The sequence below is a fragment of the Symphodus melops genome, assembly GCF_947650265.1.
Source record: "Symphodus melops genome assembly, chromosome: 19".
NCBI classification, from domain to species: Eukaryota; Metazoa; Chordata; class Actinopteri; order Labriformes; family Labridae; genus Symphodus; species Symphodus melops.
In genome coordinates this window covers 12,474,485-12,488,259 of record NC_136709.1, presented here as the reverse complement: position 1 = coordinate 12,488,259, position 13,775 = coordinate 12,474,485, and the positions used below count along the sequence as shown (strand labels likewise).

The window sequence follows — 13,775 nt, the reverse complement described above, 5'->3', positions numbered from 1 at the left end:
AATATATCATCCAATCAGAAATGGACTCTGCACTCGCATGACCAATCAGCAGTCGACTCTTGGTCGATCACCGATGACGTTTTTTGAAGCATGTCCGAGAGCGGAGGATGTTGAGGTGAGTTCTGCACGTGAGTTTTCTTTATAAAGATAGTAATTTACTTTTTAATCAGCCTTTATTTTGCAGGATGTGTTTATAATTTAAAGATAGAATATATGTGTTTGATTTTCACGCTCACGTCAGTCGTCTTTTTTTTTCAGGCTCCTAATAAGAGTATTTGCATCTGTCCACCCTCAGATCAAATTAAAAGCTGCAGTCGTCTACCGGAGCCATTTGTCTGCATCTTCACCTCCAGCCCCGGCTGTTTCTGGTTTTGTTTTGAAGCCCACAATGGAGCATAAACTGTACCGACCCCCTCCAGGTGTCCGGGGTATGACCAGTCTGGACAAAGAGGCCTTCACGCAGACCATCTCTGTCCCAGCTCTACGGGTGCCGACTCGGGTTTTAAACAAAGTGGTCAAGAGCCTGAGAAAGTCCACCATCCAGCGCCCTGGTCTGCCCAGAGTGCTCCAAGAGAAAGAGGAAAGTAGTGAGTTTCGTTTGGTCCTGTTGGACCCCCACAGAGTGACTTCGCCCTCCTCCTTCAGTGAGGCTGAGGCCGAGGCTCTGAGGTCTTTCAGTGTATCTCAGGAGCTGCAGTACTATGATCTGAAGCTCACCTATGACAACTTGAAGAGTGAAGAGGTGCTGGAGGCTGTGCTGCCTCAGGGTCAGGATGTGACTTCTTCTTTCAGCCGGGTGGGACACATCGCACACATGAACCTGAGGGACCACCAGCTCCTTTACAAGAACCTCATAGGTGAGAGATGAAAGTTCCTAAGCTTTTGTTCCCTTCCACTTTTCACCTGGTTGTGTATATGTTTTAGTCCTGAGCTTTAAAAACACATTTATTTGAAATAAGATATGTCAAAGTTACAAATATCTGATGTAAAGTTGATTTGAGTAGTAGGTCATCTTCTGTGCCGTGTAGACCTCAGGAGCAATGTTTTGACCTCCCAAGAATCATAAGTGTGAAGACAAATCAAAGTTTCAACTTTCTAGAATTTAGGGAATAATTCCAGATTTGTTGACATGTTAAGTATCCTCCTTCCAATATTGTGCTATAACACTCTTTCTTGTTTGGATATTTCTTCTTGGTTTAAATCGCACCTAAATTACATTGTTTAAAAACAGAGAGCAGCAGTTGTATTACAAATTTAAAAACATTCCTGTACATATTTTTGTCAATGTGAACTATAGTATTTTATTCCTTTTTAATTCTTAAGTCATGTTCTGGTTAGAGTCTAACTTTAAGGAGCGTTATTGAACTGTTAATGGATTTCAGAGTTAGAAAGTGATATTGATTGTTGACTTCGTGGCTGCTTCCATTGTAGGTCAAGTCATCATGGACAAAAATCCTGGCGTCACCTGTGTGGTCAATAAGACAAACACCATCGACTCCACTTACCGCAACTTTAAGATGGAGATGCTAGCTGGAGAGGAAAACATGGTCGCCAAAGTAGGTTTCATCCTGAATCCTGGTACCTCATTCTTCAGGTTAATGATACTGACTTGTATAGAACGGTTTCTTTGTACGCATAATGATTGATTAACGGTGGATATATGCTTTGTGCTGCAGGTGAAAGAAAACGGGGTGGCATATGAGTTTGATTTTTCTCGTGTTTACTGGAACCCCAGGCTGAGTACTGAGCATCAGCGTGTGGTGCAGCTCATCAAACGAGGGGACACAGTGTTTGATGTGTTTGCCGGCGTTGGTCCCTTTGCCATCCCTGCTGCCCGCTCCGGTGCCAACGTGGTGGCTAACGACCTCAACCCAGAGTCCTTCCGATGGCTTCAGCACAACTGCAAACTCAACAAGGTGGAGAGCAAAGTCCGAACCTTCAACCTTGACGGACGAGCGTTCATCCAGGGACCCGTGAAGCAGGAGCTGCCTGCGCTGCTGAAGAACAAAGCTGCAATCCATGTGGTGATGAACCTGCCCGCCTTGGCTCTGGACTTCCTGGATGCATTCAGGGGCCTGTTACACCGAGAGCATGTCTGTGAAGGGAGCCTTCCCACAGTGCACTGCTACGGCTTCTCCAAAGATAATGAACCTGAGACGGACGTGGTAAAGAGGGCGTCCAGTAGCCTCGGATTCCCTGTGGAGGAGCGCTGTTCAGTGCATTTTGTGCGCAATGTAGCACCAAACAAGGATATGTTGTGTGTGACATTCACACTCCCCAAAGAGGTCGTCTTCAGTGATCATGAAGACACAGGTGAGGATTCATTCTTTGGTAATTCGAGTTAGACATTAAAGGGAACAAGGTGTCTGTAAGTACGAGAGGCTCAATGTGGTGTGCTGTACGGGAAGCCTTCGGACATGAAGACATTTAGAGGTCATTCATTCATCAGTCTTCTCAGTTCTCAAAGGTTGGAGTCTTAATTCTTTACCCCATCCAGTTCAGTTTTATTTTGGGTTCTCATTTTAAAATAAATTGAGCCAATGAACAGTTTTAAAATGTTTAATATTTCCAGTTTGTTTGTTTTTCATTTTGTATAAAAGTTAACAGAACATTTTTTGCTTTTTAGACTTTTAGAAAGTCAAAAACTAAGTGATATAAAAAAAACCATCCGCTTTAAATCTTTTTTTAACTACTAGTATGTAGTATAAACAGATCATTATTGAAAGTGTTGTTTTTTTATGTACTGTCAGGTGGACCAAACACTATTCTCCCACTTGATAGATAACTAAGTTGTAAAGGATTCTAAACACGATTTATTTGTCCACAGAGTCGTCAACAGAACCAGCGCCAAAAAGACAGAAATGTGAGGAAGCAACAGATTCAACGTGATGATCATTTTAACTCTTTACTGTAAGGAATCCAAGAACCAGAAGAAAGAATTTTACTTTACTTTTTTTTTTAAATGTCATGTCATTTTCTCCGAAGAAAGCAGAAATAATGAGAGCTGTTAGTTAGCGAGGGACAAATCTTCTAAGTTGTTCTGCATCGAAATAAAACAAATAATGAAAGAAACGTCTCAATGGTCACTGTGATTTATTTGAATGTTTAAATAACACAAAATATTAAAAAAAAAAAATCATACAGGCCCTGACAAAAATTCAGAGAACAACCTCAGGCAGGTTTGCCTGCTCCTCAGTGGCAGCAGTTTTTTTTTTGTTTTTTTTAAAGTCCTTTTTTTTTTTGTCAAACTTCTCACCAGTGGCTGATGTGGATGTGTTCATCATTTCAGAGGGAACATGCCACTGAATGCGTCCTGAAGGGCCCGATGACAAGCCAAAGCTGAGGAGTATCCTCCAGCTGTGTCCTGAGGCATGGCAGCCCGCACGTGGTTCAGATACCTGAGAACACACAGAGAGAGTCCTGGTCAGGAACAGCACTGAGCTATTTTGTAAATAAAGGGAGTGAGTGGCAGCCTGAGCGCTGGTTTAAAGAGCAGTTCCTGTGAGCGTCACTTGAGTGAAAGTTTATTCTTCATTAAATCCACACTTGAAGTTATTTTCTCTGGCTCTCGGCGACCCCTTGGCCCTTTGATTAAATCAATGAAGACAGACGTACCCATACACTAACACTGAAACACCTTGTGCCTAAAAGCCTCTCCAACATGGCTCTATTAAAGTATTATGGGTGTCTTTTATTTTTTAAGTGCTTACAGATGGGGCCTGCCAAAGCCTCTTTTCAGTTTCTTGAGCGAAGCCAAAAGTCACTGTTTATTTTCATAGTTGTGAACCGACAGAAAAACTTTTGAGCTGCTAATTTAGTCTCCACGTCTTGTCCTTGCATTGAAAGATTCCCCTCTACTTATGACTTGTGTTTGTACAGAGGGGGGCTGACCTGTGTCCCCCCAACCCACCTAATCCTTCCTCCACTGTTTTGTGCCATCAAAAGAGTCTAGGAAAGCAGCACATATGGTCTGTGCTACTTTTTTAAAGAATTCGACTGAAAAAAATAATAATAATAATCTTCCAACAACACGTAGCTCTGCCCGTCAATACTTTCTCCCCCCCTCACCACCCTGCAGGAATCATACAGTCCTAAAGCCCTCACACGAGTCTGGCTTTGTGGCCCCTGTTCCTGTGAGCCGGGGATACTTCAAAGTGAGATGAAAATCAAGAGCACAGACAGCCCTCTGTGATTTCTGTGACCATTCAAGCTGCTTTACAGAGTAACCCAACACCTGTGGGGAGGCTCAGTGAGATCGAGAGTTGAAGTATGTGTATGTGTGTCTGTGCGTGTGCGTGTATGAATGAGAGATGGAGGGGGGAGGCGTCGGGCAGAATAGATTGTGTTTGGCTTAATTGTTTTATGATTTTACAGTGTGGTTTATTCGTAGCCCAATGAAACCTATTTAAAAAAAAATCAGAATTATATTTGCTTACATGAATGTGATAGAAAGAACATTAAACAAGATGACCTTGACTTGTCTTACAGTAAAGACGGTGAACGCAGAAGTGGCACGTGATGTCAATGGGGTCTTGCACACAAAGACCACTCATCAGCCACTAGAGAAAAAACACAAGTTCAAAACAGGAGGCCCAGTGATTAATAATAACTTCATTAGGCACAAGCTGCTGTAGCCTGTCCTTCAGAGCACTTGAGGGAGGTCTTCTCATATGGCTTCCTGCATCAGATGAGTGCTATCTATTGATTATATTGTACTGGGGCCTTTTTAATGGTGAAAAAAGTGGGCTATTTACAGCCTGGCTAAGTCTGCTCTTCCTGCTAATCTAATCCCCAAGCTACTCATGTGGTCATTCCTTCCAAGAAAGCTGAGAGCTCTGTGTAACTTTATACCTGCCTGCCCCTGAGGAGAGAGAGAGAGAGAACATGAAGGAGAGGGAGAGGATGGGGGAGGAAGAGGGTGGGAAGTAGAGAGAGTGGAGGGAGGATATGAGGTGAAATCACCTTTGGGTATCATCATCCGAACCCTGTTTTCTTAAACCAACCCTGTCTGCCCTCTGCTCACCCCAAACGCCTGAGGTTAGTTCAGTTCTGCTCCATTAACTCAGCGGCCACATTTGCATCTTCCTGAAAAGGCCGGCTTGCACACATGTACATACACATGGACGAGGGTGGATGTTGGTGAAGCTGAAAGATAAAACTCCTCGCATGACTGCACTTGACAAAGCTGAAATATTAACAGTGGACCGCGACGTGCAGCAACATGAAATGCGTTAAAGTGTGCGGCACACTTTCCTGCGAGAACTCATTTCTTAACACTTCCTCCAATCATAAAACAAGATACAGCACACAAACCACTCTCAAACAGACGCTACAGCCCCCCCCCCCCCCCCGCGTCTCTCTTTCTCTCGGAGGACTGGACTGCCTTTTGTTTCTCGGGGCCCTGAAACCCAAGCCGTTTCGGCCGGTAACATCTTTCACTCTCCGGGCCCCACTGGAGCATTAGCTGCAACTTGATATGGGTCTTTTCAAAGCCTCGTATTATTGGGTAAATATGGGTCACTTTGGACTGGCCCATTATGTTGCGTGGTGGTGGTGATGGTGGGAGAGAGTGGGAAAAGACAAGCGCAGGTGATAAAGACAGCTAAATGACACAGTATGACTGTGTGCAAGTCAGACTGCCATTGCCATAAAGAAATATGACGGGAGTTTCCATTAGTATAGACACTAAGGAGTGATATAGGAAGAATGTTTGTTTTAAAGGGGACATATTATAGCCCTCTTTTTTACTTTTTTCAAACAGTCCCCTGTGCTCTAAATGAAACATCTGTGCTTTGGTCAAAATAAAACATGAATGGGGCAGTTTGTGCGAGGTTTGTGAGTCTGTAGAAACCAGCTCTCTCAGAACGCTCCGTTCTGGTGTGTGCGTCTCTTTAAGCCTCGAATAACAGTGATGTCACAAGTTGAGCAAATTTAAAACGGAGCATTTTCCACTGTGCTGTAAGACTTATGCAGAGCACAGACAAAAGGACTGGATGGATTTACTTCACATTTTGTGGGTGGACAGACACTCAGGTTAACCAACTATATGTTCAAAATCCCTGTAAAAGTGGATTTTTCATAACATGTTCCAACTCACATCCACTTGTGGAAAAAACAATATGATGATAAGACTGATTAAAATAAAGCATTCTTTTCTGCCATGTGCAGCTGGATCAAACCTTTTTTAAAAGCAAACAACATTTTTCCACTTGGGTCTGGAACTCTAAATAACTGGGCAATGTCTGCTGCTAATGCTAATAACGCTCAGAGATTTTCCTGACAGGACTATGAAAGTATTCCCTGCTACTGCTGCCTGGAAATCCCAGCACAGCCCCATCCTTAATTCAAAGCGAAAAGATAAGTGGGGAAATGTGCAGGAGGGGTTCTGCGTGATTTCCAGCCGAGAATGTGCGGCTCCTCTCTGTGTTTGGATCAACGATGCTGCTGCGGAAAAAAAAAGGGTGTTTGAGTTCTTATAGGATATAGCCGAGAGGTCGGGGCTCTGGAGGGAAAACAACAGATTTCAGAGTGAGGTGCAGGCTGTGTTGGGCCTCCTGTCTAGACTCCATGTGTTGGCTGGAATTGGATTAAGAGAAGATGTGGAAGCTCGACGGAAAAGAAAAGAGGCCTGTAATGCTACAACAGCTATTAAAGAAAGCAGATACATAATCAAAATAAAAAACAGAGCTGACCACAAGACAATACTTGACTCGGTCTCAAACAACGCTCACTGTAGAAATACTGTTTGTAACGAGTTTTCTTGTACACATTTAACAAAGAAGATAAACACAATCCGAATGTGGAACAGAAAACATGGAACTAAATCTGAATGTTTGGAGCTATTTCATAATATCCAAAGTCTTTCTTCTTCCTTTGGCTTCAAAGCACTGGGTTGTGAGCGGGCCTTAGATTAGCACCTGTCTGCTGTCACGGCCCTCTCGCTGATCCAGGGTCAGCTTTTGTTTTTACTTCAAAAGATCAGAGGGTGTTTGGATTCAGCTTGTCGTCAGCATGATTCATGAACAAAACAGGGCGCGCTGTCTTTCATGCAGTTGGAGAGAAAAAGTGTTGTTCTGTGAAGTCGACACGAGCCAGAAAAAAAATGGCATCTACAGAGACAAATCAATAAAACCAATGCTACCTGAGGCTCCAAGGACTGACGTCTCATTAGCTATGTTTATTAAAGCACAGGAGCTTATACTGGAGTGTTGAGTGCACACAGAGGGCAGCTGACAAGCACAGGGCAGGCTATATCTGAACAGAGGCTGTCCCAGACATCTGCAAGGCTGGTCATCATGAGGCTGCTGGACAGCAGTGTGGACGTCCGGAAGTCTTCCTTTAGCGCTGCCGCTCCGGCAGCAGTGGAGGATTGCTGGCCGGGAAATGATGGGGCTTGAGGAGGGTTGGGGTGGGGAGGAGGGGTGCAGAGCCACACACCTGCCAGATGATTTGTCATTATAGAAGGGTCAGCACTCAGCTGTCACCCCCTAATCACCCATCCTACCCATTGAGTCCCCCCCCCCCCCCCCCCACACACACACAACCCCCCATATACTCCACTCCAGTCCTCCAAAAACACCCCCTGCATTCCTCAGGCATCTCTGGTTACACTCACAGCACCACTACCCCATCTGCCCCTCCTTCTTACACTCTACCCTGAGAGAAAATGGACCCCTGTGAGAGACACACACACACTGAGATCATTGTGTCGATGTACTGCTTGTATTATGCCTCCATGTGTGTGTCTTTGCGATACACAGAAGTGTGAATATATGTTTTTCTAAGGGCAGAGCTCTTTGTGTCCACTCTGACGGAGAAGCGATGGCGCACGATTTATACCAGTATGAGGACGTGTGAATTGGTCCAGGCTGCGGTCCAGAAACAAAACCCCCCGCAGACAAGCCAAACACAGAGGACTCTCACAGGTATACTATATCTGTCAACAGTGTTCTTTCATCACCGCGGGTCACAGGTCACACTCTTTTCCATTGAATGCAGCTTCCTCTGGGACGTGCGAGTGTGTGAGACAGATCCTCAGCCATTAGCCTCCCCACTGTCCGCCAGATAATCTCAAGTCGAGCTCTGTGAGTGTTTCTGAGGCTGGCTCAGTGCGCTTACATCATATCCTCATAGACAACTTTGTCCATTATCACGTGTCCTATCGTCGCCGCCGACAGACAGAGTCTGAGTCTCTGCATCCCAAAAGAGAGACGGAGAGGGGAGGCGGGTATCGCTAACACTTAGTTAAGGGGAGAACATGTTTAGAGTGTTAACAGAAGCTTTGGGTGACACTTGACATTAACACTATAGAAATACATTCTCTCGCAGAGTGACTGACAAGCAGTAAGCTGTCCTCAAGAAGGCAGCTTGTTGGCAGAAGTGATAATGACTGAGAGGTACGCTTGTTTCCTGTCTATAAATGAAAGCATTGTAGGAGTTTGCCGAGATAAAGGCCTATTGTACTACTTCACTTCCTGGTCGAAGCATCACCTGTCACTTCTTATCCAATGTCCTTTCTCGCGTCTTGGCCCTGCACCTCCTCGGTCTGACCTGGTGGGGTCAGTAGAGGCTGGCTGACAGGCTGGGCAGCTGCCTTTACATCCAACCACAGCAGCCGGGAAGGCTTGGAGAGGCATCACACAACCCGCGAGCCACTTCATACAGAGAGCATCTTTCTCTCGTCTCCTGAGCTGCCACTTGATGACTCTGCCCCCTGGAGAGCTCAGAGGAAGGAGGAGGGAGGGTGTGGGGGGGGGGCTAACCAGACTTGAGTGAGAGGATAATGACATGACATCAGTGTCATCGTTAACCAAATGGGGCACTAAACAATGGAAGGACATATGCTGTTCAGTAAATTGCTGCTAGCAGCAGGCACACCCATATATGAACATAGGCAAAGGAGACTTGACAGTTAGATGTCACATTCATGGAATAGAGAAGTGATACAAAGAGAAAGAATAGAGTATTCCCGGGGGGAGAGGTGTGTGGGGGGGGGGGGTCCTCCACAGGTATCAGTATCAGTTACAGAAGCACCTCAAGCACTCGGCAGAGGAAAAAAAAAAAGAGGTTTCAATTAGGAAGAGAGATGGGAAAAGAGCAAAAAAAAAAGGGAGGGATGGAGGTTGAAGAAAACAAAAGCGCAGGGAAAGCAACAGCGGTGGGAGGCTGTTTATTCATACATCATGGAGTGCCTCCTACCATGAGGTGCGACGGCAGGTCTCTCCAGTTGAGACCCGCATGACAAGAGTTTGTTTTCTCAGTGCAGCTCTTAAGAGGGGAAAATGAGCCATTTAATCCCCCTGTACATTGCCAGGCCCTTTGCCCCAGGGGATGAGAGCAGGCGAGAGGCACAGAGTTCAGGTCTGAAGGTGTTTAAGAGAAAAACCACAAAAAACAAGCACCCTCCCGACTCAAAAGCCAACCTCAACACAGATTATTGTGTGTTAAAATAGTCAGAGCCCCTCCGCTGAACCTGTTGCCTCTCGGCTGTGACACAAATAAACTCGGAGGAAGGAGGCACTGATGTCCTCGGAGTCCCCTGCCTGCCTGTGTGTGTCTTTGCTGGCGATGGCCTGCTTTAGCCTGGCCAGGGTTCATCCCGGGAGGAGACTGCTGGTCTGTCTGGCGCATGGCCCACAAAGGGAAAACAATAACACTAAAAGCAGAGCCCTTTCAGATGACCAGAATACACACAAGACAAATGTTTCTCCCGCTCTGTCGCTCTGTTTCCTCCTGCTCTTTGGGTCACCAATGACTCATCCACAAGTAAAAAGCCTCCAGTCAACTACAGAGTGTGCTTATTTTGACTCATACTTCAAGAGAAGATCAATATTTGCACAGATCTATGGGAGGGAAAACAATAGTGATCTAGCCCCCACCAGCTCTGTCTGTTAATGGTCTGTTTACTGAGACAGACGGGATAATGGCCTGGGTGGGGGCTGGTGGAGAATCGGACAGTGTCGGCGCTCCACTCTGTTTCTCATCGAGTCTGTAACGAGGAGAGCGAGCATATCCAGTGCAAGAAACTGAAGCAAGGTGGTGGCTGTATGCTGTCAAAGAAGATGAGGAATCCTGTTGACACAGAGTGGTTTGCAAGTCAAATAGTAGGACACGAACCTCCACACTTTTGTTCTGTCTGCGCTCTCATTTTGCTATGCAAATGTTTAAATCTGGGAGCTGTGGCTGCAGTCAGACTTTTAGATCTGATCTAATGGAAGCACTTAAATGGTCAAAGAAGCACTGCACTGATGGCGGTAGTTACAGGCGAGGCTGGGTCTAGCAACAAAAAACAGTGGCACGCGCTGCGAGTGTGTTGCGAGGCAGAAAGGAGGATATCAGATATCTGAGAAACCAAGTTCAGCTTTAGGTCTGGGTTATGGTGGCACTCCAAAGGACTTGCAGGAAAGCCCTTCTGTTACGCAAGAGCCAAACAAACCATTTTCCCATGAATGGTAATATGTGGCAACACCATAGAATAACAGAATAGCATTTTAATTGGCTGAATGAAAGCTAAATATGGGCTTACGTATAGACGTTATCTAAAAGTAGTAAAAGTAGATCAAAGGCAGCGGCTTTTGAGGGAGTTCAGCTGAGGTCATGCTAACCGGCGCCTCAGTCTCCAGCTCATAACTTAGGCATCAAAGCCATGTTTGTGTGAAACACACAGTGCGTGAGTGCATTACTATTTGAGGCCAAGAATACGAGGCCGGTCTCTCCAAGGTGCCATCACTCTGCTCCGTCAGTTTCCGCACTCTGACGTCTTGGTGCTGCACCTCAGCTTCCCCGAGGTCAGCGACCTCTGATCCCGCCCTCTCCCAGCGCCATCAGGCCTATCAGATGGAAAAGCTCCCCGTGGGGATCAGAGAACCTGGGACACGCGGAGAAACTACTCGAGGCTGTTTCTCAAGATCTTTGCATATTGAGTGAAAGAGGCGAATATCACAGCTGACTTGCACTTTCATCACGGGGGCGAGAGGGGGAAAGCAAGGTAAGGAAAGAATCATTTGTATGCAATTCAAACCTCATATGCTCTCATTTAGTGAGGGGCAGAAATGGATCCAAGAGAACTCTATGGACCATGTTTAGTGATCCTGCTCCCTCACAGAGCCAATCGAGGGTCACTGGTTGTGCTATTGGCCAGCTAGTCCTGAACTGGAAAGATGGAGAGCTCAGACCTGGACTCACGCCAAGCAGGCAGGAAGAGGGCTAGCGAAGCCAGCTGCCAGGAACTGAAGGCTGTGATGGTACCACTGACTATTCTGAATATCTCCTGACCACCAAAGCACTTAACATGCAGTATAAGCCAACAATAACAAACAAACAAACAAGTACACATATCATTCACATAAACATGCAGAAGCTAAGAGATGTTTGGAACGCTGAGGGACAAAGGCAGGGAGCATCACTTACACATCCATTAACCCCTGGCTCTCAACCAGAACAGGCATCCTTTAAGTAGACGTTAAACATAGCCAGTCTACACGTGTATGCACAAGTGATTTATAGATTACCGCTGTATGTCTATACGTTTATACTTATGTCCACAATGGGGATGGAGTCAATTTCACTGAGGACTGTATGAAGTCTGTAAGGGTGAAAACAACGATTTCACTCTGTTTAAAAATGGTCATAGAAAACTACCCATCTGTATTGAACCTATCGCCGGGTCACTAGTTGTCTGTTTTGCGAAAGAAAGTGCTCTGAGGAATACTTCCTCCTGCACAGAAGTGCATCCCCAAGAGAGGAGCTCCAGACTAAACACTCTGCTCTTTCAGCTGCTCTCCTACACCCTACCGACAAGAGACGGATGCTTGACAAGCGCTCCCAACAGAAGACCTCACTTTTTCCACCAATTATAAAAAAAGCAATGCAGAGAGGGGGGTGGGGTGGGGGGGGGAGAAGGCAAAGCTTCATAGTATTATACACACTGGCATTTGGTGAAGCACATTGAGCAACCTCTGTCAGAAAAAGATGGGCTAATTTCAGGGCGACCCTTGCCAACACAAACAACTGTTCTGGCTAGCTTTCATTGTCAGCACTTGAGGTTTGAGTTGAATTTTTCAGAGCTCCGCTGCCAATTTCTCTTTCCCCTTATCCCCCCCCCCCACACACACACACACACCATGCGATTTGTCCTTGTCCAAGATCCCAGTCAGTCTTTCGACGCCTACGCAGCCAGGGTAAAAAAGAAAAAAAAAGTATAAAAATTGTTCTTATAGAGGGGAAAACTCAGATCCAAATGCTTTTCTGCACACGTAAACAAAACATAAAAGGAAATCCAACATACATTTTTCTTACAGGCTGTCAGCGTGCGTCTTAATGAGCTCATGTGTATAAACACAGACCTGTTTTCACTATTATGCAGTCATGACTTCACTGGTACTGCGCATTTTGATGTATGCAAGAGTTCCATTCAGGTTATGTCCACAGGCAGGCGTAGGTTCAGTGAGAGGAGGTGGGAGTTAAAACAGCTACTGCTTTTTTTCCCCATTCGTATCACAGCCACGTCAACGTAAACATCATATGTTTCTATTTGTGTCTCCAAAGAAGTATTTACTTCAACCTCGACTTTGTTTATCAAAGGCTTTAACTGTTGTACATAAAAGCAAAGGAGCCATGGCAGGGCATTTTGAATCCTGGCTGTAATGTGACATTCATAGCTGACTCATAATTCTTACGGCTCACGCACGGCTCTGGGTAGTTGCCATTCGATAAGATGGACAGCCCTATATAGAAACCTCACACAGTCAGGGTTTTACCCTCTGTGGCATATCATACGCACCTTTACACATCAGAGGAAGGGAATTTTGGTTATGTGTGAGTGAAGGGGGGCAGATGTTGAAGCTGAATGGGCACCTTTGGAGACCCCCGTTGCCTGAACATGCAGCCTTTCCTCTGCTTCAGTATTGAGGCAGCTGTATTTAATAAAAGAGCTCGGCTCAGCCCATATTTATTCAGGTACAGCTGACGGCGAAGGAGAGACAGTGAAAGAGGAGTGGCCTTTCTTTTTCCTGGCAGCCGTGCAGCACTCCTGCGGTTTTTTTGGGGGGCAAAGGGACAAGTCGAAAAAGACACAGACACAGAGGGAGAAGGAGAGTGATCCACCGAGAGAAAAAAAAAAAAAAAAGACACGGCTGCAGTCATGTCCTCACTGGACCATGGTGTGCAAGAGTGTTGCCCCAGAGGCCCCGGGGCCACCAGAGAGGGGGTGTGAGAGCTCGACTCCCCAGTCATACTTGATGGCTGTGTCAAAGACAAATCACCGGCAGTGCTGCTTTCACCCTGGGCCTTGACCAAGACAAACAGCCGTGCTTTAAAATAAGTACCTACCCCTTCACAGCCCCTTTCACCTCATCCACACTCAGGCACATCCATATCTCCTAACACGTTGGAGCATATTCCCTTCACAGGTCATAGGACTGGAGCTGCAGTCCAACGCTCTACACAGGGGACCCACTTTTCACCCTCTCAACACTGTCTGCCTGCTTTCTGCTCTGCACACACTGGGAATTTTTACCACATCACACAAGAACCGATTGTGGCGAAAAATGCCGAGATTGCAATAACAGGGGTGAGAGTGAGTGCGTATGACACAAAATGTATAGCTAACGTTTAAGGGACACCGTCTGTGAGCATGTGCGAGCTTGATCGTCTATGTATATCTGAGCTTGCATGCACAAAACCTCAAACTTAGCTAAATCTCAAACTGCCAACTGGGCAGGAATGTCAGCACTATGCCGTTCTTTTACCGAACACAACGTTGCATCTTGGGAGTT

General features: G+C 45.9%; 2 protein-coding genes across 3 annotated transcripts in view; one reads left to right on the top strand and one right to left on the bottom strand.

The window, feature by feature from the left end:
- The first annotated feature begins 20 nt into the window (after positions 1-20).
- trmt5 (tRNA methyltransferase 5) lies at positions 21-3,035 on the top strand. Of its 2 annotated transcripts, none has more exons than XM_079370675.1 (5): positions 21-115; positions 296-857; positions 1,432-1,556; positions 1,677-2,313; positions 2,828-3,035. In XM_079370675.1, exons 1-5 carry the CDS (start codon positions 38-40, stop codon positions 2,887-2,889), a joined length of 1,464 nt encoding a protein of 487 aa, XP_079226801.1. In that variant the 5' UTR covers positions 21-37; the 3' UTR covers positions 2,890-3,035. The 2 variants fall into 2 exon arrangements, with proteins under 2 accessions (XP_079226801.1, XP_079226802.1); XM_079370676.1 differs by having other exon boundaries at positions 25-115; positions 259-857.
- Positions 3,036-3,076: 41 nt separating this feature from the next.
- mnat1 (MNAT1 component of CDK activating kinase) overlaps positions 3,077-13,775 on the bottom strand; it is a 31,107-nt gene continuing 20,408 nt past the window's right edge. The window contains exon 8 of the mRNA XM_079370678.1: positions 3,077-3,398. Coding sequence (XP_079226804.1) covers positions 3,281-3,398 — 118 coding nt within the window. The 3' untranslated portion in view covers positions 3,077-3,280. The remainder of the gene's footprint in view (positions 3,399-13,775) is intronic.